This window comes from Dermochelys coriacea, chromosome 11, assembly GCF_009764565.3.
Source record: "Dermochelys coriacea isolate rDerCor1 chromosome 11, rDerCor1.pri.v4, whole genome shotgun sequence".
NCBI classification, from domain to species: domain Eukaryota; kingdom Metazoa; phylum Chordata; order Testudines; family Dermochelyidae; genus Dermochelys; species Dermochelys coriacea.
The window spans coordinates 31,370,626-31,398,057 of record NC_050078.2 but is presented as its reverse complement, the minus strand read 5'-3'; the positions used below and the strand labels follow the sequence as shown (position 1 = coordinate 31,398,057).

General features: G+C 49.8%; 1 protein-coding gene across 11 annotated transcripts in view; it reads right to left on the bottom strand.

Moving 5' to 3' along the window:
• Positions 1-27,432, bottom strand: part of GPD2 (glycerol-3-phosphate dehydrogenase 2) — a 173,054-nt gene that overhangs the window by 102,557 nt on the left and 43,065 nt on the right. For all 11 annotated transcript variants that reach the window (XM_043505131.1, XM_043505135.1, XM_038421519.2 and 8 more), the window contains 2 exons: positions 2,625-2,749; positions 1,585-1,682 (listed from right to left, as the gene is read on the bottom strand). In XM_043505131.1, coding sequence (XP_043361066.1) covers positions 1,585-1,682; positions 2,625-2,749 — 223 coding nt within the window. The remainder of the gene's footprint in view (positions 1-1,584; positions 1,683-2,624; positions 2,750-27,432) is intronic.

The window sequence follows — 27,432 nt, the reverse complement described above, 5'->3', positions numbered from 1 at the left end:
AATTTTAGAATTATATATAAAGAATGTGCTCCTCAATAAAAAGGAATGTGCTCCGGAACAATTATGTCACAAAAACAATGTTACAATCATGTAAAACGTAAGTCAGTGCAAATTAAGGGCCCAGAATTGTGTTCCTTACTCAGACAAAACTCCTGTTGGCATCAATGCAAGTTTTCCTGAGTGAAGAGTAGGAAAGAACCCCTTGGACTATTCAGCTGTAATGTTTCATCAGTTCTAAGTGTTTCATTTTATTTTCTCTAAAAATCTCTCTGCCCTCAAAGTGTTTTATCTTTGCATATTCAACCTTTCATCTGATCTCTGTTTTTATCTTCAGTATTTTTCTTCTCTTCAGCCCTTTCCACCACTTCTTTTCCCCCTGCCATGTTTACATATCCCCATCCCCAGTGCTTCCTCCCCTCTGTTTCTTCCACCCTAGAACTCAGTCTTGCAGAGACTTAAGGGCTTGTCTACACTTACACTGCTGCACTGGCACAGCTGCACCACTGTAGCGCTAAGTGAAGACACTACCTGTGCTGATGGTTGGTACTCCCCCTTCCTGAGAGGTGGTAGCTATGTCACTGGGAGAAGCCCTCCCATCAACATAGCGCTGTCTACACCAGGGTTAGGTTGGTGATATTATTACATTGGTCAGGGGAGTGGATTTTCCACACCCCTGAGTTACATAGTTATACCGACATAAGTTGGTTGTGGAGACCAAAGCTTACACACGTTTTACTTTATGTACTGCGACTAGTCCTATTGGCTTCAATGGGTGTATTCACAGTGCATATGTTTCTGCAGGACTGGGGCCTTAGCTATTTTAGGAATGCAAGCCCAAATGAGGTTTCTGTTCTCCCCCTAAATGCAACTGGGGAAAGCGGCTTAGAGAATGAGCAGGTGAAAAATCTGATTGTGGTTGTTTGTGAAGGAGAGCTGAAGGTCCTTGAGTTCAGGTCCTCACCTTATTCCTCATGCACTAATGCCAGGTGAAAGCAGCATGCCCAACCACTGAGATGAAAGCACTTTCCTTTGCTCTGAAGGAGATGCCTTTGCTCAATGCACAACAACTCAAAGTCACAGATGGGCCCTGGAGGTGACAGGGTGTAGGAGTGAGTGTCACTCTACTGAGGAGGCCTTAGATATTGGCAGGGGGAGTAAAAGGGAAGATTAGGAAGATTAGGAAGCAGCCTGGAAATCACTCTCCCTCCACCTCTTCCCACCCCTAGCAAGATCTGGGAGGGGACAAAGTAAAATAGAAACACTTTTCTCTTTTGCCTTTCCCAGACAAACTGATTCGTTTCAAAGTTACTGTGCAAAAATTTTCCAAGGTAAAACTCCATTGAAAGAGGGTGAATTTGAGGAATACTGCTGGACAGCTAACTGATATGGTGTTAACAGACAGTGCTGTACATGAACTACACACTTCTACAATACAGCAACAAATTCTCACCTCTGAAAAGACAAAGCTTGTGACACGTTAACAGCTAAGAAAAAGGCATTCTGAAAACTTGTCCAGTGAAGTAGCTTCATTCTCAAAAGCAATGGTGTAAGAAATTAAAACAGAAGGAGTATCAGGGAGCTTACTTGTAAACAGGAAGCATTATAGGCAAAGGACCAGATAAGTGAGGAGCAATTTCAAGCAAGTTGGCACGCTCATGAAGTGCTTCTTTTACCATCCTGTACTAAAAAAAAAAAAAAAAAAAAATCAGGACCTTCAACTCCTCATTAATGGATCACAAACATTCAATGTTAAAACAGTTTTGCCTATCAATCCATAAAATACACAGAACACCTTCTCTGTGCTAGCTTACAATTATTACATTCTTTACTTTTCTTTCAATAGCACAATGATACTTCGTTGGAAGAATTACATTGGGAACTTCCCAAATCAGTAACACAAAATCTTTAACTTGTGAGTACAGAGAAAATTCCACTAGGCATTTTAGTGCTATGGCAGGTCAGTCTAATTATTATCAGCTCTAATTAAGGAACCTAAAAACCATACTCCATTTTACTAGAAGCTAGTGGCACTTAATAAGGTATGAAATTCTTTCTATCTTTGAAGACATCCAAGAAACCACTTCTGCTCTGATCCTTAAAATGGAAGGCCCTATAAGTGAGTGGCAAACAATTCCACTGTACAATGATCTACCACCTTTAAGATTTTTCAAACAACTTTAATTGCAAGTTTCACAGGAGGAAGGCAAGTTTGGGGGTTTTCCAAAACGTACAGGATTGTCCCATCTTCCATTATATTATGCATGGGAACACTAATTCTAGATGAATTGAATATGTACCACTGATTTACTATATTTTCTTTGCCAAAATTCCTTTAAAACAAACAAAATTCTTATCAGAAAATCTCCCCCACCACGATATGCACAGTCCACAAGATACTATTTTCAGATTGTCTGTAAATATGATACTCCAGCAAGAAACAGCACTGGAAATGTCCCCAAAATATTCTAGCAGAATTCACTGAGCAAACTATTCTGTATGCACAGTGCCTCTGATATTCCACAAAAGAAAATATTAAAAACCATAAAATGAGAACAGAAATTTAATTGGGAGGAGGAAAAAAGTCTACTGGCAATTTTTGCTTAACAGCCAGTATAAACAATTACCTGCTCGAAATCCAACCTCATGATGGCCTTCTGAAGATATCTCACTCCACCATGGATCAATTTAGTGCTCCTGCTGCTGGTCCCTGATGAGAAATCATCTCTTTCTACAAGAGCTGTTTTTAGTCCTGTGTAACCAGAAAACCAAATTAACTTCTTAAATTACACAATTTGTAAGTAATTCATTAAAGACACTTCTCTAGGGTAGAGACAATCACAAGAAAAATTACTCTGAACATAGACAAATTTGTATTCCAAATGCAGTGCACTGTCTATATTATAATGAAAAGATTTTAGTCTCTTCCTGGGGGAAAAGTCGAAACAGAACTCCTAAACAGAGGCACATTAAAATCTGGACATAACACAATGAAAAAACATTCCAGCACATAGAGGCTAAGCAGCTGGAGTTTTACGCAGGGCTCCTATGAATGAATTAGAATCATAGGTCTGGAAGAGACCTCAAGAGATCATCTAGTCCAGTCCCCTGCACTCGTGGCAGAACTAAGTATGATCTAGACCAGGAGTCGGCAATCTTTCAGAAATGGTGTGTCGAATCTCCATTTATTCACTCTAATTTAAGGTTTCATGTGCCAGTAATATATTTTAATGTTTTTAGAACTTCTCTTTCTATAAGTCAATAATATATAACTAAACTATTGTTGTATGTAAAGTAAATAAGGTTTTTAAAATGTTTAAGAAGCTTCATTTAAAATTAAATTAAAATGCAGAGCCCCCTGGAACGGTGGCCAGGACCTGGGCAGTGCGAGTGCCACTGAAAATCAGCTCGCGTGCCGCCTTTGGCGCACGTGCCATAGGTTGCCTACCCCTGATCTAGACCATCCTGGACAGGTGTTTGTCTAACTTGCTCTTAAAAATCTCCAATGATGGAGATTCCACAACTTCCCTAGGCAATTTATTCCAGTGCTTAACCACCCTGATGGTGAGGAAGTTTTTCCTAATGTCCAACTTAAAATCGCACTTGCCGCAATTTAAGCCCAATGCTTCTTCTCCAATTCTCTGTGGTTAAGGAAAATCATTTTTCTCCCTCCTCCTTATAACAACCTTTTATGTATTTGAAAGCTGTTATGCCCCCCTCCTCCCCCTTCCCCCCCCCAGTCTTCTTTTCTCCAGAAGAAACAAACCCAATTTTTTCCATCTTCCCTCAGAAATCTTGTTTTCTAGACCGTTGATCATTTTTGTTGCTCATCTCTGGACTTTCTACAATTTGTCCACATCTTTCCTGAAATGTGGCACCCAGAACTGGACACAATATTCCAGCTGAGGTCTAATCAGCATGGAGCAGAGTGGAAGAATTACTTCTCGAGTCTTGCTTAACAACACTTCTGCTAATACATCCCAGAATGATGTTTGCTGTTTTTTGCAACACTGTTACACTGTTGACTTATATTTAGCTTGTGACCCCCAGATCCCCTTCTGTAGTACTCTTTCCTTTCCTGTTTTGTATGTGCAATTGACTGTTCCTTCCTAAATGGAGTACTATGCATTTGTCCTTATTTAATTTTATCTTATTTACTTCAGACCATTTCTCCAGTTTTTCCAGATCATTTTGAATGTTAATCCTATCCTCCAAAGAATTTGCAATCCCTCCCAGCTTGGTATCATCCACAAACTTTATACATGTACTCTCTATACCATTATCTAAATCAGGGGTCTCAATCACATGGCCTGCGGGGTTATTTTCTGCGGCCCACCAGCTCCCCGCAGCCCGCCACCGCGTTTACCTAGAGTGGCTCCTGCCCAGCACGCACCGGGGGGGCAGGGCAGGCTCCCTTTCTGACTGCCTGCCCTGCCCTGCCCCGCCCCGGCACTGCTCCAGGACCCCTATGGCCCCCCTTCCCCCAGGTTCTGTCCACTTCCCAGAGCAGCATGGGAGCAGGTCAGGCAGGGAGCCTGCCCTGCCCCCGGTGTGTGCCGGGCCAGAACCCATCACCCACACCCCTTCTGCACCCCAACCCCTTGCCTTGAGCCCCTGCTGCATCCCGTACACCTCCTGCACCCCCTGAGGAAAAGGAGGGGGCGGAGTTGGGGTGGGGATTTCAGGGAAGGGGTGGGAAGAGGCAGGGCCTCATGGAAGGGGTGGAGTTGTGGCGGGGCCGGGGCGGCAGGTGGGAGGTTTCAGTGATGCAGCTCTCGGGCCAAGATACTAGTCTTGATCATTAAATCACTAAATCATTGATGAAGATACTGAACAGAACCAGACACAGAGTTGATCCCTGTGGGACCCCACTTGATATGTCCTTCTAGCTTGGCTATGAATCACTAACTACTCTCTGGGAACAGTTTTCCATCCAGTTATGCACCCACTTTTATCGTAGCTCCATCAAGGTTGGATTTCCCTAGTTTGTTTATGAGGTCACTGAGACAGTATCAAAAGCCTTACTAAAGTCAATATATACCATGTCTACTACTTCCTCCCATTCACAAGGCTTGTTACCCTATCAGAAAAGGCTATTAGGTTGCTTTGACATGATTTGTTCTTGACAAGTCCATGCTCACTGTTACTAATCACCTTAATATCTTCTAGGTGTTTTTGAAAAATTGACTGCTTAATTATTTGCTCCATTATCTCTCCAGGTACTGAAGTTAAGCTGACTGGTCTGTAATTCCCCGAGTTGTCGTTATTTCCCTTTTTATACATGGGCACTATATTTGCCCCTTTTCCAGTCTTCTGGAATCTCTCCCATCTTCTAGGACTTTTTGAAGATTATGACTATTGGCTCAGATATCTCCTCAGTCAGCTCCTTGAGTATTCTAGGTTGTATTTCATCAGGCCCTGGTGATTTGAAGACACCTAACTTGTCTAAGTAATTTTTGGCTTGCTCTTTCCCTATTTTAGCCTTTAATCCTACCTCATTTTCACTGGCATTCACTAGGTTAGACATCCAAATCGCTACTAACCTTTTTGGTAAAAGGACCTTAGAGTCAGTAGTCACTGTACAACTACATAACATTTTATTTTTATTAATAAAAAGGTGGCTTTTTACAGAATAAAGCCTCTCAAAAACTTGGGAACATTACAAACCTATTTGCTCAATATCCTTGAGAGGCCGACCATTGTTATTACTCATTTTACAACTAAGGAAGAGAGGTATCCAAAACAAAGGAAGGAATCAGTAACAGCCGGGACTGACTCTACAATTTCCTAGCTCTTAGAGCTTAGACCATATTCTGATGATAGAGACAGATTGCTTTAAGGTTCTTGATAAAACCCTTAATAATGTAAGTGTTCTCTAAAATATAATCAGGAGACTTGGGTCCTTCCACTGAAAGTACTGAATATTTGGTGGGGGGAGGCAGGGAAGGGAAAGAGTAGGGAACTCGGATGCAAGTGTTCATACATTGACACACTAATTAACTAAAAGAATAAGTTCTTCTGAAAAAGTAATAAAAGAAAGGCGGGTATTGGGACTCAATATGGAGGGTGCTGAACAGTCCGTTTCAATTCAGGAAAGAATTTAGCCACCAGTTTACATTTTACTTAAGTAGGAGTACTCACAAAATTCAGCACATGCTTAAATGCTTTTGCTGGATCAAAGTCAGGGAGTGCTCCAGTGTCTGCTCTTATGCAGTTTTTCTAACTCAAAGTAATTCAAATCTATTCTGGGTTTAAACTTACTTTGAAAAGTCATAGGCATTAATTATTCAGAGAAAAACAGATTAAGAACAATTGTGATACAAACTTAAATTACATAAAAATCTATGGTTTCAGAGTAGCAGCCGTGTTAGTCTGTATTCTCAAAAAGAAAAGGAGTACTTGTGGCACCTTAGAGACTAACAAATTTTTTTTTTAGTTAAATTTAAATTTAACTAAAAAAAAAATTAAATTTAGTTAAATTTAAATTTGTTAGTCTCTAAGGTGCCACAAGTACTCCTTTTTTTTTTTTTTTATAAAAATCTATCTTCTCTACATTTAATATTATGCTTAGTTATGGCAACTGAAGTAATGTACAACCAAGTGGCTCTTCTATTAATTAAAAACACTCCGTGTGCCTTTGGATTGCTTCAATTTGATTAAATTTTTCACACTGAGTCCGCCATGGATATTGAAGACACAATTCACTCAAGAGAGAAAAGAAAAAGCAAGTTAATGTGCAAAACTTTATCTTATAAGTGAAACAGTGTCATGATCGACTTACAAGAAAATAGAGATGCTTAGAGATACCTCCATTACAATATACAAAAATGTAGGTGAGCTCAAAATTAAGGAAATTCACAATTTATTCATTTATATATAATAAATTGAATATATACATACACACAATCATAGGCACATGTATATCTTTTATACACACGTTATATGTATACAAGCTTATTACATATTCAGTGTGTGTATATATTGTGACGGGGCAAGGCCAGATGGCTATGGAAGAGTAGTCTTATTGGGATCTGGGAAGTGGGCGGGCAAAGCCCGTCCACCGCTAAAGGATCCCCCACAGCCTAAAAGGGGGATCCACAGGACCTAGATAACCAAAAAATTCCGTGGGACAACTAATGAAATAACAGGGACAAGAGTGCGGTCAAAGGGTCAAATGAAGGGAACCGGACTGGGACACCGAGCAGAGAACGCCGGACAGCGCCCACTGCTCCTCAAAGGCGTCAAGGGAGTCAGAGGACGCCGCCAAGAGGAACTCTGCCCGGATACGTGAACGGACCGAGGATCGGAAATAGACCCCACAGTCACAGAAGACTCCATTGGCCAACCTCCGCACTCTGGTTTTATAGATGGCCATTTTAGCTAGGGCCAGGAGGAGGTTGACCAGGAGATCCCGTGAATTTGTGGGGCCACGGATAGGGAGTGCATAAATGAGAAGGTGAGGGGAGAAGTGCAACCAAAAATGTAATAAAATATTGGTGAGGAGCCGGAATAGGGGCTGCAGCCTGGCACACTACAAGTATACATGTGCAAGGCTATCCCTCACGCCGCAAATGGGGGAAGGTGTCTGGGATTGAAGTCAACCGCGCCAAGTACACGCCCGTGCTCACGGCTCCGTGAAGGAGCCGCCAACTGACATCCCCGGCGGGCCTTGGGACTAAGGTGGAATATAGGCTGGCCCACCGGGGCTCCTCACCCTCCAAAGGTGGCAGGAGGTCCCGCCATTTTCTATCGCGGCGGGACACGAGGGTGAGGGCATGAAGGGTGTGGAGCATGAGCGTGTAGAGATGTTTTCTTGGCGCGGTTTGAAAGGAGACCGGCTGCATCTAGTGCAGCCGGCTTCTAGTGAAGGGGTCGGTTGGGTCCACGGGGCAGGGGGCCAATTAAAAGGTCCGGTGGGCCTGGGGTAGCGGGTGGGAGGGGCGTGCCCTCGTGCAGGACCCGGTCGAGATGAACCCGAGCAGCGGGCGGCAGAGCGGCCTTCACCTACTGAAGTATGCGCCGGGGAGTACAAGGTCTGGAAAGCCCCATGCGCTGAGCGAGCGTCAGGGGATCCAGCCAGTCTCCCCGGTCATAGTCCAGGAGGTCTCCGACTCTTCTGACCTCTGCCAGGACCAATCTCTGGCGCACCGAGCGGGATTCCGCCACCTGCACACGGAGCTGGGGGTTGTGTAGCAGGGGCTCCGCAAGGAGATCTGCCACCTCGGTGGCCACCACGGACCTGCTCGTTGTAAAGAGTTTCCAGGTCCGGAGGAGGTCCTAGTAGAAGACCGGCAGCCCGGAGAGATCTCGCGGAAGACCTCTCGGATGGAGATGAAGGAGCTGCCGGTCATATCGGAGACCTCGGAAGCGGCGCAGGTAGGCGTGCACCAGTATGCTCCATGCCAGACTACCTGCACTATAAAGGAGCCTCTGCAGGGTCTGGAGGCGGAAGACATGGACCTGAGTAAGCAGACATTTTAGGCCCTGCCCTCCCTCCTCCAGAGGTAGATGGAGAACCCCTGCAGGGACCCAGTGTAGTCCTGACCAAAAGAACTCCAGAATCGATGTCCGGAGGTTGGCAAGGAAACACGGGGCCGGGACCAGGGTGTTGAGACGGTAACAAAGCATGGACAGGAGTAGCTGATTAAGCACCAGCGCTCTCCCTCGAATGGAGAGGCACCGGAGTAGAACTGTCCATTTCTGGAGCTGCTCTATCACCCCGCCCTCTAAATTGTGCCAGTTCTCCGGCGGAGAGAATACGTGGCAAAAAGGTAAACGCCAAAATAGAGCAGCGAACCCGTGCTCCACCGGATGGCCTGAAGCGTAGGTGGGAGGGAGCTCGCCTGCCGCCAGTCCCCTACCTCCAAGCCAGAGCTCTTGACCCAATTGACCCGCACGGAGGAGGCTGCTGAATAGATGGCCTAGCAAGCCTCCACCCGCACCAAGTCGCCCGGGTCCTGGACCAAGAGGAGCACATCATTAGCGTATGCCGACAGGACCAGCCGCAGCTCCAGCTCCCGCAGCACCAACCCTGTCAACCTCCTTCGGAGAAGACAAAGGAAGGGCTCGATCGCCAAAGCGTACAGCTGGCCTGAGGGGGGGCACCCCTGCCATACTCCTCGTCCGAAGCTAACCGGTTCAGTCAGGGTCCAGTTGAGCCTGACCAAACACTCTGCGGAGGTGTACAGTGCCCGGAGAAAACCCACAAACTGGGGTCCGAAGCCAAACGCTTACAGAGTGTTCAGGAGATACCCGTGATCCACCCTGTCGAACGCCTTATCCTGATCTAAAGACAGGAGGGCGAACGACAGACCATCCCTACACCCAAGTTCCAATAGGTCCCGGACTAGATATAGGTTGTCGAAGATGCTGCGGCCCAGGACGGTTTAGGTCTGGTCTGGGGGACCACGTCCGCCAGCACGAACCCTAGCCGCAGCGAGATGGCTTTTGCCACAACTTTGTAGTCCGTGCTGAGGAACGAGACGGGAGCCCAATTTCGTAAATCGCGGAGGTCCCCCTTCTTCGGAAATAAGACCAGCACAGCTCGCCAGCACGAAAGAGGGAGGACCCCACTCTGCAAAGACTCGGCCCAGACGGTGACGAGGTCTGGGCTCAGGACGTCCCAGAACACGCGGTAGAACTCAACGGTCAGCCCGTCCATGCCCGGAGATTTATTGGTGGGCATGCGACGGAGGGCTTCCGAGAACTCGGCCAGAGTGAGAGGCAGCTCTAGCCGGCCTCGGTCACCCGCGCTGACCATCGGGAGCTCCTCCCACAGCACTCTGCAAGCGTTAGGATAGGTCGGATCCGGGGAGAAAACGCTTACGTAGAAGGCTCTCGCCCTCCCGCACATCTCCACCGGATCCGTGAGGGGGGTGCCATCTTCTGCCAGTAGGCAGATGACATGTTTTTTAGCTCCCCTCTTTTTCTCCAGGGTGTAGAAGAAGCGGGAGCCGGGATCCATCTCCCAAAGGAGACGGATGCGGGATCGAACAAAGGCACCCCGGGCCCGATGGTCCTCGAGGGTCCGGAGCTCTCCCGGCACGCTCCGCAGAGGGGTGGATCGTCGGGGCTGGAGGCCAGACGCGTCTCCAGCTCTAAAGACCTCCCGTTCCAACTGCTCCATCGCCGCATCCCTCCGTCGGCTGGCAACCCGGGTGTAGTCGCGGCAGAAGAGCCGGGCGCGCACCTTCCCTAGGTCCCACCACTGCCGCGCCGAGGGAAAGGCACGCCGCTTCCCTCGCCAGGCCAGCCAGAACTCCCGGAAGGACGCCACGAAGCCCGCATCCTCCAGCAAGCTGTTGTTAAAATGCCAATACGCCAGCCCCGGCCTCTCCACGCAGAGGGAGGCTCTCACGGTGGCTATATGAGGGTCAGAATACGGGGCCGGCCGGATGCTGGAGGAGTGGGCTCGTGAAAGATGAAAGCGTGATAAATAAATGCGGTCCAACCGGGAGTGGCGCGACCGATGGGCCTCCACCCGGACAAAGGTGAACGTGGAAGTGTCATCCGGGTGGTGGTCGCGCCAGACGTCCACCAGAGAGTGGTGTTCGACTATCTCCTGGAGGACGGCGACGGCGACCGGGCTCTGCTTGATCCCCGAGCGGTCCCGCTCCTCGAGGGTGATGTTAAAGTCCCCTCCCAGGACCAGGCACTCATGATGATCCAAGGTGCTGAGGAAGGCGGATGCCTGCTGATAGAATTGCAGCCGCTCCGGGCTCGCTGCTGGGGCATAGATGTTGATGAGGCTGACTACCAGCCCCTCCATGCGGACCCGGAGGTGCAGCAAGCGGCCTGGCACAGCCTCGGCGACCCCCAGCACCTCGGGCCGTAGGTCAGGTGAGAACAGGATTGCCACTCCAGCCGTACGAACTGCGAGATGGCTAAAGTAGACCCTGTCCCCCCAATCCAGCCGCCAGCTGTCTTCGGCGGTCGGATCCGTATGGGTCTCCTGCAGGAAAACCACAAAGTACTTCTCCTCCCAAAGGAAGGAGAGCACCTGGGACCTGCGGAGACCCATCCTACAGCCATGGGTGTTCAATGTTGCGATGGTAAAGGGTGCCATGAGGAGGGCTGGGGGGGATCCTCGCCGGCAGGGATGCTCGTGGCTCCCGGAGGGCCGCATAGCAGTCCGTGACCCACGCCGTAAGTGAGTAAGGAGTCACGGAAAAGGTGGATCCGCTGGTAGGCCACGGCGCCCTGCCTCCCGGTCCTTTTACCCTCCCCCATGAGGGCCCTTGCGGCCCGGAGGATTTGATTAAAGTCCCCCCATCGCTGGAGGGCAAGCTGGACTTTGTTGCGGGAGCCACGGACGTCTTCTAGAAACTCCCGCAATTCCTCTCGCAGCGCATGGGGGGCTGGGGTTACGGTCTGGTTACTCCCCGACGGGGCCCTTGGTACAGCCCCATGGACCACCGAGATGGGAAGACAGGGTGCGGACTCCCGACGGGGCTCTTCATGGGTTGACCTGAATGCTGGGGCGATAGGGGGTGGCAGAGGGAGGATAGCAGCCACTGGTAGGTCAGGATGGGTAAACACAAAGGCCATTCCCTGGGAGTCATCTGTTGGAAAGGGGAAGGAGACAGTCCCAGGGGTGGCAATAACATCGCGGGAGGTGGATGGGATAAGGGCAGAGGCAGGGGTAGAGGTGAGAGTCTGCGCGGGGAGAGGGTTCTCAGTGATGCCGGGCGCAAGCACTCTGATAGATTTGGCAGCCACGGCATCAGGAGGTGGACTCTCTTCTGTAGGGCCCTCTACCGGGAAGGAGATCGGATGCTCCTCACCAGCGAGGGATGCCCCTGGTGGCTCAGGTTCCAACCGCGTGGCACTCGCCGTCGCCTCAACTGGCTCGGCGGCTCTCAGTGGGGTGCCCTCTGCAGCCGGGTTGATGGAGGAGTCCAGGAGCTCCTCAGAGGTGGGAGAGGAAGTAATGGTTCGGGGGAGGGAACATGGGGAAAAGGGGGCTGGAGTGAAGTCGCCCAGATCGAGGCACGCTGGCATAGGATCGTCCTCCCCCTGGGTGACCGGGGTCAGACCCAGGGCCTCGATCTCCTCATATATAGATGGGAAATTGTTTTCCACTCCCCCGGAATTCTCTCCGCTGGCACCTGACGCGACGGTTGCTTCGGGGCACACTGGGGTTTCAGATGGTGCCTCGGGGGGCTTGGAGGGGAGGGACTCCCTTGGAGGGGAGATACTGCCCTCCAGTGCTGCCACGCCTTCCCCAGCCGGCTCTGGTGGATGGAACACACCCGTGGGTAGAGCAGAAGGCTCGGCATCAGTGCCCCCCTTCCTGGTCTTCCGGGAGGCCTCCGCATCGGATGGAAGAAGCTGAGCTCGAGCCTTCCGCTTGCCCCGCTTCCCCTGGACTTGGCCCAGCCCTCCATGGCATCATCCGGGGGCTGGCTAGCAGGCGCTGTGTCAGTGGGCAGAGGCGATGGCTCAAGGACTCGAGGGGGTAACGGTGGGGCAGCATAAGGGAGGGAAGATTCACCTTGGGGCGATCCCTCTCCCATGCCCGGCGGTGTCCCTGCTGCAACCTCCTCCACAGGCCACGCCAGATTGCAAACAGCAGGGGCGGGGCTCTCCCGCTCATCTGGGCATAGTTGGAGAGGTGCCCCTTGGGCCCGAGCGGGAGCAATGATGGACTGGGAAGGAGGAGGGGTGGTTTCGGGCGCCGGGCAGCCAGGGGCGCCGGCAATGACGGGGCCGGAGCCCTGCCAGGGTTCGGGGGTCCCGGATGCCCCTCCTTCCCGGGCCAAGGGGCAGTCCCTCCGGACGTGCCCCATCGCCCGGTAGAGGTAGCACCGGGCCTCCCCCACGGAATAATACACCCGGTAATGGGCCCCCTGGTAGGGGACTAGGAAGGACCCCTCCAGCACCTCTCCATCACGCGCCACCAGCGGCAGTTGAAGCTGCACTTGCCAGCGGAATAAGAGGATGTGACGGAGGGCGGGGTCTTTGCAGCCCAACGGGAAAGGACTGATGACAGAGATGAGCTTCCCCAAGACAGAAAGGGCGGGTAACAGGGCGGCATTAGGGAGAAAGGGAGGGACAGAGGTCAGGACCAGGCGGACGCCCAGGTCTTCTAGCGGCTCTAAGGGGACAAAATCGCCCCCCGCCGCCAGGCCCTTCTCCATTGCCTCCTGGGCGGCGGCCTCCGATGTTAAGAAGAAGACGACCTTGCCATACATTTTGGAGGCCGCCACAATGGCCGTGGGCCCCACCACCCTCGCCAATGCCCGCACATAGGTCTCCACGTGGGGTGAGGCAGGCACCAGGAGGCAACGGACGCCGTGCTTCCTGGCATGGTGGGAAAGGGGCCCCCGCCGCTATAGATGGTAGTGGAGGCGGTGGGCAGGAGAGATGACGTAGCGGCAGGCGGGGGGGCTGCTGCCACCTGGGCGTATGCCCTGGGGGACGGGGGAGGGACACCCACAGAGCTGGTGGAGGGAACAGCGGGGAGGGACGCCCCAGCCGGCGGTGGGGCCGGGGCATTGGGGGCAGCCCCTGCCATGGAGGGCCTGGTCTTAGCAGGGCCCTTCCCTTTCTTCTACCCCTGGCTCTTCCCGCCGGCTGGGGGGGCTCCCCCCGAATCTGAGGGGGTGAGACGTGGCAGCAGTAGAGGTCACCCCCGTGCCCGTCGCTGCTGGTGCTCCAGCGGGGGCGGTGGCAGATGTTTCGGCAGCGGAGGTAGAAACTTTTGGGGTGACGGAGGAGTAGGCGGGGGAGGGGGAGCTCGGGCTGCTGGAGGAGTCCCACCCGTCTCATCCCCCTCCATCATGAGCAAGGAGGGAAGGGAAGGGGGGACACCAGAAGGAGGAGGGGAGAGGGGAAGCAGGTCAACCACTCCTCCCCGCTAGGCTGCAGGCAGGGGAGGAGGGCGCCAATAGGGGTGGGCTGGACAGGGGGCAATCAGGGGTTAGGGTCAGTCACCGACACAAGGTGGAATTCCGGCTCCTCTTGCTGCACTAGGGGCGGGGAGGATACAACAACATTAGGCGTGCAGTGAAGAGGGTTGCAACTAAAATGGGGAATTGCACAAGCGCATGGGAGGGGGCATGGGCACACGGAGCGAGGGGCTAAACAGTCTGGGGGTAGAACAGGGAAACCAAGGGGCTAGCTTCAGAGGCTGGGACGGGGCAAACAAACAAAGGCTGCAGAAGAAAATGGGCGGGGCAGGCAAACAAACTGAAGCTAGTACGAGGTGCTGGGACAAAAAGGGGGACAAAGCTACAAGTGGCAAATGGGGCAGGTAGTAAAGGGCAAGCTGGGGGGTAGACACTCCGGGGGGGCACATGTGCCCACGTGCACTTGCACAAGTCTTTTTTTAAGCTGGCTGCTGCTTCTGGCCCAAAAGGTGGAAATAGGGCGTGGCAAGCCAAGCAAGCAGCTGAGTCCAGAGGCAGGAGCTGAGGCAGATGGTATACAGCCAGTCGGGGTGGTGGAGGGGGCAGCGGTGGTGGTAGTAGTGGTGGGGGTTGGGGGGGACACACAGATGGAACGGGGGACAGCTCCACGCCACACCCCGTGTCCCTGGAAACACAGTCAAGACCCCCACCACAAGAGCACAGTTTGAAAATTACTCAGCCTGAAGGCCCCCTCCACGGTGGTCTGCAAAGTCTCTAGGTGCTCCCGCACTGGTAGGTGGTCCTCTTTTTCTCCTCCTCGGGCTTCAGCAGCTCCAGGGAGCAGACTCCACAGCAGCAGCAGCTCCAGGAACTCCAGGTGGTGGTCCAGGCAGGCAGAAAGGACCCCTCGCAGGTGGTGGTGGTGGTGGTGGTGGTGGTATCCACAACAGCAGTGGCTGGGGTCCCTCACTCCTCCTCTCTGGGGAGTGGGCTAGCAGCCCCCACCCCGGGGCTGCAGTTGCAGCAGTAGCAGCACCCGAGAATGGGGGGTCCAGCAACCAGATAGCAGAGAACGGAGGGGTGGTGTCTGGCCCAGCCAGGGGAGCAGCTGGAGCAGCAGGGAGAGCTTAGGGCCTAGTAGCAGGAGTAGCAGCTTCCCACCTCCCTCCAAGCTAGAATACTATGGGAGAGCAGTGGGAGAGGCAGAGACAGAGAGAGATTCGCTCCAGGCTAAACAAATCCCTGGTGCCAGGGTAAGTGAAATGGAAGCTGCTCCAAGTCAGTTAAGACACCTGGGGCCAATTAAGAACTTTCCAGAAGGCAGGGAGAAGGCTAGGTTGATTGGGACACCTGAAGCCAATCAGAAGCTGGCTGAAACCAGTTAAAAGCCTCCCAGTCAGTCAGGTGGGTGTGCATGTCAGGAGCTGTGGGAGGAAGTTGTGCTGTTGGAGAGGCTGAGTAGTACACACCATATCAGGCACAAGGAAGGAGGTCCTGAGGTAAGGGTGAAGTGGAGCTTGAGGAAGTGAAGACTGCTGTGGAGGAAGTAGCCCAGGGAATTGTACATGTCATGTTCCTAAAAGGTCAGCTACCATAGCTGATACTATTAGGGTCCCTGGGCTGGATCCCGGAGTAGAGGGTGGGCCCAGGCTCCCGCTCCCCCTCCCCCCACCTTTGCCCCTGATTAATCACTGGGACTGGGAGACAACAGAGACTGTGAAAGGAAGGATAACTTCTCCTCACCTCCCTCCCTGACTTATGATGAAAATGGCTCAGTAGACTGTGACCCTTGTCTCTAGAGAAAGAAGGGTTACGTGGAAGGTCACAGTGAGCCTCTGAGGCTAGCGAAATCCACCAGGAAACATGGGACCCACAGAGGCAAGGACAGAGCTTTCCTGACAACTGGTGTCAGGAGTGGGACTTTGTTCACAGCGTGGCGGAAGAAAAGTTTTTTTGTTTTGTTTTGTTTTGTTTTTTTTAAAGTGCACTGGGGGTTTGGATTTTTTTTTGTTTTGATTTTTGTTTGTTTGCTTTATACCACAATGGAGGAGGTGGTAAGAGCTCTGGTATAAGCCATGGCAGCCCAGCAGGAAGCCATCGGTTCAGGCAATGGCACAACAGGAGTCTATGCAGCTACAGCAGGAAACCAATCTATTATTGATGAGCCAGGTGACCCAACATTGTGCCCTCTTGAGAGAGGTGGTGGACCAGCTGAAGATCCTTACCACCCAGGCCCTGGGGTCCAACAGGACGCAAACCCTGAGGGCCACTGGTTGTCTGCCAAAGATGACATCAAGAGATGACGTAGAGACATATCTCCTCTCATTCGAAAGTACTGCTCAGCGTGAGGCATGGCCCCAGGAGCGGTGGGCCAGCATCCTCGCCCCTTTTTTGTGTGGAGAGGCCCAGAACGCCTACTTTGACTTGCCTGCCACAGATACCACTGACTATACCCGTCTGAAGGCAGAGATCCTAGCATGAGCAGGGGTAACAGCAGCGGTAAGGGCCCAGAGGTTCCATGAGTCGAAATACCAGGAGAACAAACCCCCAAGGTCCCAGCTATTCGACCTCATACACCTCGCACGGAAGTGGTTACAGCCCAAGGTGTGCAGGCCGGAGGAGATTTTGGAAACCCTGATCATAGACCATTACATGCGGGGACTGCCACCAGATCTCCACAAATGGGTAGGCCTGAACGATCCGTCCACGCATGACGAGATGATCACACTGGTAGAAAGACGGATGACAGCCAGGGAACTGACCCAACTACCCAAGGAAGGCCGCTTTCGAAGCAAGCACCCGACCACAACCCTGGAAGGTTGGGCAGCCAAACCTCCGGGAAGTCCTAGGTGGAAGAAGGGGGGGCCAAAAACCAGCAGGGACCCCAGAAGGAAGTGATTGGCCTGAGTGGGGAGAGCCCAGGACTAAACCCGTAACTCCCAGGATAGGGGAATGATTAAAAGCAATTATAGATGTTATGCATGTGGGGAGTGGGGACACATAGCAGCACAGTGTCCCAGCACCGAGGAGCCTATGCAATGTAACTTGGAAGATTGGGAGGTCCGATGCTCCCTTATCCACCTCGCGGGGGTCGCATTAGCCCCGCATAATTACACCAGGCCAGTAAGGATAAATGGTGCAGAGACTACAGCGCTTGTGGACTCTGGGAGTACTATCACCCTCATATTGGGTAAGCTGGTAAAAAAATAGTCAGCTGCTACAAGCCAAACGCGTAGCAGTGACGTGCGTGCATGGGGCTGTGAGTCATTACCCCACCATCCCAGTGGAGACAGAGGTTCAGGAAACCCCATTGAGGTGACCGTGGGTGTAGTTCCTAAACTCCCATATCCTGTAGTCATTGGGAGGGACTATCAAGGATAATTTACTCCCCCCAGAGAGGTTGGAGGGAGGTGGGGACCCTGAGGACAGCAACTAGTCATCGGGGCAATGTCAACTCCCGATGTTCGCTGAGATTTCTCAGGATCTGTTCTCAGCCCCCCGAAAGACAAAAAAGGAGAGGAAGGCCGCGAAGGCCTTGGGAACCCGGATCCTGACTCAGGGCCAGAAGACCTCCCTAGTAGGCAGATGGACACGAGCAGCCAACAGAGAAACTTCCACCACAGAAGGTGAGCCAGAAGCTGCCCCCAGCCATGACAGCTGTGAGCCGTTGGAAGAAGCAGAAGCCGCCCCTGGGAGCTTGGGCAGGTTAGTCCCGGGGAGAGAGACTTTTGGGCGGGACCAGGCGGAGGACCCCAGATACGATAACGCCAGGAAAGAGGTGGCAGAGATCGATGGGATACCCGTGGATGGGAAGGTCCAGGGTCCCGGACCTTACTTTATAGTGATGAAAGATCTCCTGTACCACGTGGTGCAAATGCAGGAACAAGAGATATAACAACTTCTGGTGCCACAAAAACATCAAAAAGCCATACTGAGACTCGTCCACAGTCACCTGTTTGGACTAGGGGTAGAGAAAACCCAGGCACGGATCCTGCGGAGGTTCTTCTGGCCAGGAGTACTTGAAGATGTCCGGCGATACTGCACCTCTTGTCCGGAGTGTCAGTTACATAGCCCTCGCCCGCACTTGCGGGCTTCTTTGGTACCTCTTCCAATAATAGAGGTTCCTTTTGAACCGATAGCCATGGATCTGCTAGGGCCCCTAGAGAAGACAGCTCGGGGCCATCAACATGTGCTTGTTGTACTGGACTATGAAACCCGGTACCCGGAAGCTGTTCCCCTGAGCAACACAGCTTCCAGGACAATATAATTAAGGAGCTAGTACAGATCTTTGCCCGGGTTGGGCTACCCAAGAAGATATTGACTGGTCAAGGTACACCTTTCATGTCCAAGTTGATGAAAGATCTCTGTTCATTGCTCCATGTACAAGCCCTACAGACCTCTGTATACCATCCGCAAACAGATGGCCTTGTGGAAAGTTTCAATAGGACCCTCAAGGCCATGATCAGGAAAGTGGGGGAGCCGGGATGGGAAAGATTGGGATACCCTATTGCCTTACCTCACGTTCGCCATCCGGGAGGTTCCGCAAGCTTCCACGGGTTTCTCTCCATTCGAACGACTATATGGGCGCCACCCTCGGGGCATATTGGATATAGCCAGAGAAGCCTGGGAAGAGGAGCCAAATCCCGGAAGGAACATAGTTGAGCATGTACTGCAGATGAGAGATCAGATAGCCTGAGTTACGCCCATTGTACGGGAACACTTGGACAGAGCACAGGAGACCCAACAAACCATTATAATCACCAAGCGAAGCTTCGACAGTTCCAACCAGGGGATCGGGTGATGGTACTGGTGCCCACAGCAGAAAGTAAACTGTTGGCCCAGTGCCAGGGACCCTACGAAATAATCGAAGCCGTGGGAGAGGTGAACTATAAAGTGCGGCAGCCAGGCCGCCGGAAATCGGAGCAAATTTACCACATCAATCTTCTAAAACCTTGGCACGATCGAGAGACATGCTTTGTCATGCAGGAGACCCTTCCCCAGGAGGAGAACTTACACGAGCAAGAGAGGATATCATCCGACTTGATGCCGATCCAAAAGATCGAGGCAGCCGACATGATCAATCACAACAGAGATGTGTTCTCTACAAAACCAGGCGGATGACTGAGACCTATCACCATATCCGCACGATCCCCGGAGCCAAGGTAACATTGAGACCCTACCGAATCCCAGCAGCCAAAAGAGAGGAAACCCAGGCCGAAGTAAAGAAAATGTTAGAATTAGGGGTTATTGAAGAATCTTACAGTCAGTGGTCCAGTCCAATTGTTCTAGTGCCTAAACCTGACGGTACCATGAGATTCTGTAATGACTTTCGCCGACTGAATGAAATATCCCAGTTCGATGCATACCCCATACCATGCATCGACGAACTGGTTGACCGACTGGGTAGTGCCCGATTCTTGACTACACTGGATCTGACAAAAGGGTACTGGCAGATTCTGCTGACCAAAGAAGCTAAAGAAAAGACAGCATTCTCCACCCCTGATGGGCTATTCCAGTACACCGTCCTCCCTTTTGGGCTACATGAGGCCCTAGCGGCATTCCAGCGCCTCATGGATAAGCTGCTGCATCCCCATTCTAGCTATGCAGCTGCATAACTAGATGATATCATCCCTACGCCAGACTGGGGAACCCACTTGCAGAAAGTTGAGGCAGTACTGCACACCTTAAGATGAGCTGGCCTCACTGCTAATCCCGCTAAAAGCGCCATAGGGCTAGCAGCGGCTAGGTATCTGGGATATATTGTGGAAGGGGCATAGTGAAGCCCCAAACGAATAAGCTAGAGGCAATTCAAAACTGGCCCCGGCCAAACCGAAAGAAGCAGGTCCGTGCGTTCCTAGGCGTGGTAGGTACTACCCACAGTTTATTCCCCAGTTCGCCACTAGGGGAAATCCCCTAACGGACCTGGTGAAGACCCGAGGTCCAGACATGGTAAAGTGGACCAACGCAGCCGAGGGGGCATTTACAGACCTTCGGACGGCCCTCTGTAATGACCCCGTACTCATAGCCCCGGACTTTAACAGGGAATTTGTTTTACAAACAGATGCTTCCAAGGTGGGGTTGGGAGCAGTTCTGTCACAAATGGTGGGAGAAGAGGAACACCCAATCCTCTACCTAAGCAGAAAGCTTCTTCCAAGAGAACAGAAATATACAGTAGTTGAGAGAGAATGCCTTGCTGTCAAATGGGCTATGGAGACACTGCGTTATTACCTCTTAGGCTGGCGATTTACTCTTGTGACAGAACATGCACCCCTCCAGTGGATGCAGCGGAATAAGGAAAAGAATGCAAGGGTCACCAGGTAGTTCTTATCCCTCCAACCATTCCAGTTCCGCATACAGCACAGGGCTGGATGCCACCATGGCAACGCTGATGGTCTGTCACGAGCATACAGCCTGGCGTCCCAAGTTGCCCAACTCTATGGTGTTGAGCAGGGTGGGGGGAATATGTGACAGGGCAAGGCTAGATGGCTATGGAAGAGTAGTGGGAGATAGATATATTAGCTCCAGGCTAAACAAATCCCTGGTACCAGGTTAAGTGAAATGGAAGCTGCTCCAGGTCAATAAGACACCTGGGGCCAATTAAGAACTTTTCAGAAGGCAGGGAGAAGGCTAGGTTGATTGGGACACCTGAAGCCAATCAGAAGCTGGCTGAAACTAGTTAAAAGCCTCCCAGTTAGTCAGGTGGGTGTGCATGTCAGGAGCTGTGGGAGGAAGTTGTGCTGTTGGAGAGGCTGAGTAGTACACACCATATCAGGCACAAGGAAGGAGGCCCTGAGATAAGGGTGAAGTGGAGCTTGAGGAAGTGAGGACTGCTGTGGGGGAAGTAGCCCAGGGAATTTTACATTTCATGTTTCTAAAAGGTCAGCTACCATAGCTGATACTATTAGGGTCCCTGGGCTGGATCCCGGAGTAGAGGGTGGGCCCGGGCTCCCCCCCCTTCCCCACCTTTGCCCCTGATTAATCACTGAGACTGAGAGACAACAGAGACTGTGAAAGGAAGGATAACTTCTCCTCACCTCCCTCCCTGGCTTATGATGAAAATGGCTCAGTAGACTGTGACCCTTGTCTCTATAGAAAGAAGGGTTATGTGGAGGGTCACAGTGAGCTTCCGAGGCTAGCGAAATCCACCAGGAAATGCGGGACCCACGGAGGCAAGGACACAGCTTTGTCACTCATATATATATATATATATATATATATATATATATATAAAAATACACAAATGTGCGTGAATTATATAGACACACCTTTTACACATACATGTATAGATACACGCATATATGTATATTACAAAAATACATGGTAGTGTAGTCCAAGATAAAGTTTTACCAGCAGATGTTTCAGATGACAATGTGACAAGTGTTCCCCCCTCTACACACACACACACACACACACACACACACACACAAACTGAAAACACCTCTGCAATTGAATCTCCAATACTATACAGTTTTTTTAGAAAAAGAAACAGAAGAACACTGTATCCATTTGGAACTAGATAGGAGGAATGGAATTAGCCAATTTAGAATTAGGCCTGAATGCTTTTTTTTTTTCCCCAAGAGGAAGGAAACCACAGTTAATCAGATCCTTCAAGAGGCATGTTTTACATTGTTCAATCGAATAATGAATGCCAGGGAAGCTGTGTAGGAAGGGCACTAAAAATCATTACCGTATCTTTAAGATTATTCAAGACAAAGGATAAAGCATGAGGATATCCCATATAGGAAAATGTTTTTATAACATATGCCATTTGGAAAAGTTTTTGCTCTGTGAAATAAGAAAAATTCATCCATTGCAGGAACGGTTTTGTTGTAATCACAGAGGGGCATGACTTGTGTATGGCGTGGACTATATTTACAGTAGATATCTTACAAAAGTTACTCTACATAGTTTTAGCACATATAATAATTGAAAAACAAGTTTTGCACACACCAACATAACAACCTTAACAATCCACATCAATAAAGATGTTCTCTTTTCAGACATGTCTTCCAAACTTCTAATATAATTAAGGTCTTGATTTGTAATTGTAGTGTGAAACTTATATAGAAATGCTTAAACCCCCTCCCCCCACACACAACCCCTTAAATATTGTGACTTGGTTTCATAAAAGTGTAAAAATTTACAAAATAAATCCAATTAAGATAAGCACCTCAAGGCAAGAATGTGGCCTTTTGCTCCAAAACTTTCAGATATATTGCACATACCTAGAAAGATTGCTTTTGTTGTAACACGTAGAAAAGTGGATTCCCTCAACACCAGTGGGGTTTTTTTCCCCATTCGAAAGTATGTGGGCAAGGGGGAAAGGAAGAGGAAGCAGGGTCAATGAGGTTCTTACCAAGGTTGACAAAAGCAACATGACTGCGTGTACAGGGAGAGAATAACTAATGTAAATACTAACACTACTCTATTTTTTCCACCCAGCATCACCTTAAAGATATCTCAGTGCTTTAAAATATTGCTTGTAGAACAATATAAAAACCCTTTAACATCTATTGGTCCCCCAAAACTTTTATGTCCTTAAAAATCTAATTATAATGGGTGACTTTAAAAGAACAGAGTAATTTGTTTTTATCAAATGTGACTGAAGATTAATGGATACAATCAGGAATAATTTGGTGAAAACATATCAAACACAAGGAAAGCAAAATTTGTTAAGTGAAGCATCAAACATAATAAAAGAGCAAATTCCATGAATGAACAGCAACAATACACAATTCATTAACCAAATGCCTATGATTATTTCACACTTCAGAAAACTACTGATATGATCAGAATATGTAGTAACAGGATAAATATAGACTACCTTCAACCATTCTTTGTGTACTTTCAATTACAAATGCAATTTTTCCAGAGGCCCACTCACATAAGAAGGGCACGACTGGAAACCTTAGTCACACAGCTGGTAAACCTATTTAGTTATCTTTAATAATCCATTAAAAGTCATAATATACTAATTACAAATTGGACTCAAAATTGGAACGTATTCCCCAATATATCAGTATGCTTATGTTACTTCCTTTTACCTTATGTAGAAAACTTAAAAGTTTATATATAATGAGCATATATTTCAGCTAAATGTTTTCAAACAGACCTGTGGTGAAATCCTGGCCTCTCTGAAGTCACTGGTAGTTGACTTCACTGGAGCCAAGATTTCATTCCTTCCAACAGCAGAACTGCACCCTCAGACATCAGGCATTCCTTACATCAGGCCTGAAGCTGGGTGCTAGATGCCATGCATAATTCTGCAGCTACCAATCACATTGAATGCAAATCTAAGAAAAGCATTATGCCCGAGATTTGAATCACACACGCCAGGGAGTTCAAAGTTAAAGATGCAGTATAGCATTATTGTATAGTGTTACCAAAGTACATGGCACTGTAACATATGAGAAATGGAGGTTATTTACCTGTAACTGCAGGTCCTTTGAGATATGTGGTCCCTATAGCCATTACACCTGCGCTTAAACATGCACACTATGTGCCTGAAACTGAAGATTTCTAGCAAGTAGTGTTATTGATCCACACCCGCGCAGTTGCTTTCTTTGTGCTCCGAGCTGAAGGCTTAAGGGGCCGATACAGTACGACAACTTTCAAGTTCCTCTTCTTACCAGGAATAAGATAAGATCTAAAGCAAAAAGGAAAGAGGGTGGGAAGTGGAATGCAGATAGGGACCACACATCTCAAAGAACTCCAGCTACAGATAAGTAACCTCCATTTTTTCTCCGAGCACGGGTTCCTATGTGTATTCCAGACGTGGGTGACTAATAAGCAGTACTGAAATGGGGGAATGGGATTGGAATGCAGTTAATACAGATGCTTTTAATACTGCAGGCCTAACAGCTGCATCTGAAGAGGAGCTTTAACTAATGTGTAATGCTTCGTGAATGAATGGATGGAACTCCAGGTAGTGGTCCAATACATGTCCAGTATAGGTACCTCTTGAAGAGATGCTGCTGAGGTCGCTTGTGCCTTAGTGGAATGGGCTCTCATCCCCCACCCTGGGAGAGAAATGCATGCCAACTGGTAACACAGAATGATGCAGCCAGAGATCCACTTTGAGGGTCTCTGAGCAGATAGTGCTTTTCCTCACAACCGTTTCACTAAAGCTACGACTATTCAGTGATTTTCTAATTGGTGTGTCCTTTGCAGGTAAAACGCCAGTGCTCACCTGACATCCAAAGAGCGAAGTTTCCTCTCCTCATTGGAAGCATGAGGGTTCAGGAAGAATACCGGTAAGTGGATATGTTGATTGATGTGAAACTCAAACCTTCTCCTTATGAAAAATAGCATAGGGCAGATCAGCCACGAGTGCTCACTCTTCTAGCCAATGTGACGGCAATTAAAAAGATGACTTTCACAGAACATGTAGCTAGTGTTTCAAAGTGTGGTCTGATAAGTACTGATAGTATGAGTCTGAGGTCTCATTGTGGTGCAGGCTTCACCACTGGATGGAGGGGCCCTTAATGAATATAAGTTGTTCCTGGGTTAGTAAAACAGTGTCCTACCTGAGAATGGAAGGCATTGATTGCAGCTAGATGGACCATCAGGGAACTAATGGGAAGCCTTGAAGTTTTTAGAGACAGGAGATAGTCTAAAATACAATACCTGAGCATTAGCGTATTGAATCTTCTGTTTGAGATGCAAACAAATCCCAAGAAGATGTTCCCCACTGTGTGTAGATCTCATTCAGGACAGAATTGTGTATCTCCCACTCGTGAGCTAAGGAGAAGCGCCTCTGAGATTATCCACTAGAGAATTCGTGCACCTGATAGGTATGTAGCCAAGAGAGTGACATGGTTTCTGATGCACCAATTAAATAAATTGAGTGCTTCCAAGCAGAGAGGAAGGATTTTGCTCCACCTTGTTTATGTAAGAAATAATGTCAGACAATGTAACAACTATTTTGACATGGAGAGATCAAATAAGTGAGAGGAATGCACTACAGGCTAGACTTACTGCTCTGATCTAGTAGGTGAATATGCATCTTAGCCTCCTGAAGAGTCCAAGTGTCTTGTGTGGTGTAGTTGTCCAGGTGGGCTCCCCATTCAATAAGGAATGTGTCTAACAATAGTCGCATCGGGTGTGGGTGTGATGAAAGGGACTTATTTTCTCTGGGTTTGTCCAGCAGGCAAGAGAAGCCATGACCCTCATGGGAATTGTTACTCTGGTGGTTGCTGCGGGGGAAGGGGGGGGGGGCAAATGATGTTATAAAGTATACAATGCTATGTGGCCTAATAGTGAAAGGCAGACCTTGACAGTGACTCCTGGTCTGAAAGTGGCAGATCTTATCAATTTGTTCATGGTCTGGAATCCTCCATAGGGAAGTAAGACCTTGCTGAGATTGAATTTAAGGCCACTCCTATGAAGTCTATAGTCCTGGTGGGAGTCAAATTGGACTTTCCTTTGATGACACACATTCCCAAGGTTGCCAGAAAATGGAATAAGAACGGAGTTGCCAACTGGACCTCCTAACTAGAGAGACTAAGGGCATGTCTACACTGGCAGAGTTACAGCACCGGCAGTTACAGCGCTGATCAGAGAGCACAGAAGAGAAACCAATCGTGTGTTCACACTGTCAGCTGCCTGTGCAATAGCATGCTCACACTTGCGGCACTTGCAGCAGTATTCAGAGTGGTGCACTCTGGGTAGCTATCCCACAGAGCACCTCTTGCTCTCCTGCCGCTAAGAGTTGTGGGAAGGCGGAGGAGGTTGCAGGGCATCATGGGTTCTGTCCCAATGCCTCGTGATGCATTGCTTCGCATCCCAGCAATCCCTGTGCTTCTGTCTGCATTTGGTGCCATCGTTAAACGGCGTGTGTACTGCGCACCCTGCCTCTTCGGGCTGCAGGAATGTTTCCCGAACCATTGACCAGTATGCTGCTCGCTCTCACCAACACATCACGAGTGGCAGTGGAGTTATTCCTTAAGCTACAAAGGCAGGAGGAGTGTGACATTGATCTCACCATGCATAGTAGCAACGACACAAGCTCGTGGCATTCACAGAGGTGCTGATCACAGTGGAATAACGCTTTTGGGCTCGGGAAACAAGCACTGAGTGGTGGGATCACATGATGCACGTCTGGGATGATGAGCAGTAGCTGCAGAACTTTTGGATGAGGAAAGCCACATTCATGGGACTGTGGGATGAGCTCACCCCAGCCCTGCGGCGCCAGGACATGAGAATGAGAGCTGCCCTGCCACTGGAGAAGCGTTTGGCGATTGCACTGTGGAAGCTGGCTACTCAAGACTGCTACCGATCGGTCGCTAATCAATTCGGAATGGGAAAGTCTACCTTTGGAAGACAGAAGTCTGCAGAGCCATTAATCACATCCTGCTCCGAAAGACTGACTCTGGACAACATGCTTGACATTGTAGATGGTTTGCACAAATGGGCTTCCCTAACTGTAGAAGGGTGACAGATGGCATGCATATTCCAATTCTGGCACCAGACCACCTAGCCACGGAGTACATTAATCGGAAGGGGTTTTTCTCAATGGTTCTCCAGGCACTTGTGGATCACCGTGGGCATTTCATGGACATTAACGCAGGCTGGTCCAGAAAGGTGCATGATGCAAGCATCTTTTGGAACACTGTAGGGGGGCTTAATAATCATTCCTGTTCCATACTTTCCATTGTGATCATTATGGAAGATACCTCACTGCTGACAGTGAGCAGGGACTCGGGGGGGGGGGGGGTGGAGGGGGATATCTTCTCCAAGACTGTGGCTTCTGCCTTGGCCCCATGTGGCTCACCTGCGTACAGCAATTGTCCACCCCCGCAGTTATGACACAGTGGCATGGGAAAGTTACCATTAATGGGGCAAGAAAATGCAGCTCTGCCGAAGAACCTGCAGCAGGAGATTGCCCAGTGTCTCTACAAGAGTTTCCTGGATATCTCTGATGGAGATTCCCGTGAAGTGAGGGAGTCAATCGACAGCCTGTTCCACCGCTCAGACTAGGCATGCAGTGGGAAACAAGCCGGCTTTCTGTAACCCTCCTGGCCTCAACAACTTGCTTCAATGACTCCCAAAATCAAATCCACTAACCAGGGGTCTCCTCTCCTGTTTGCGCTTCGCCAACAGTTGTGACTGGCTAGACTCCTCTGGGATAGAGAACAGCTCCTGGCTGCATGCATATCAGACTTCCAAGTCTTCTTTGTAGAACCGGGCAGCTTGTGGGCATCCTGCTTCTTGTGGTAGGTGTCCCACAGCTCCTTCATTTTGACCCTGCACTGCAAGTGTCCCCATCATGGCCCCTTTCTGTCATGCATCATGAAATCTGTCCGTATGTATCATAATTCCTATGGCTGGAGCACAGCTGGGACTGGACAGCCTTCTCTCTCCAAATGCTGATGATGTCCAGGAGCTCGGCATTGCTCCATATGGGGGATTGCTTGGTGCGCGGAGCAGGCATGGCCACCTGGAAAGATGTGCTGAGACCACTGCACACAACACCAAGCAAACAGGAAGGGGACTTTCAAAGTTCCAAAGGCATCCAAAGGGGTGGGGATGACAGTTGGTCACCTGAGGCAGTAGAGTTTAAACTGATGACCAGAGAGGTTGTGAC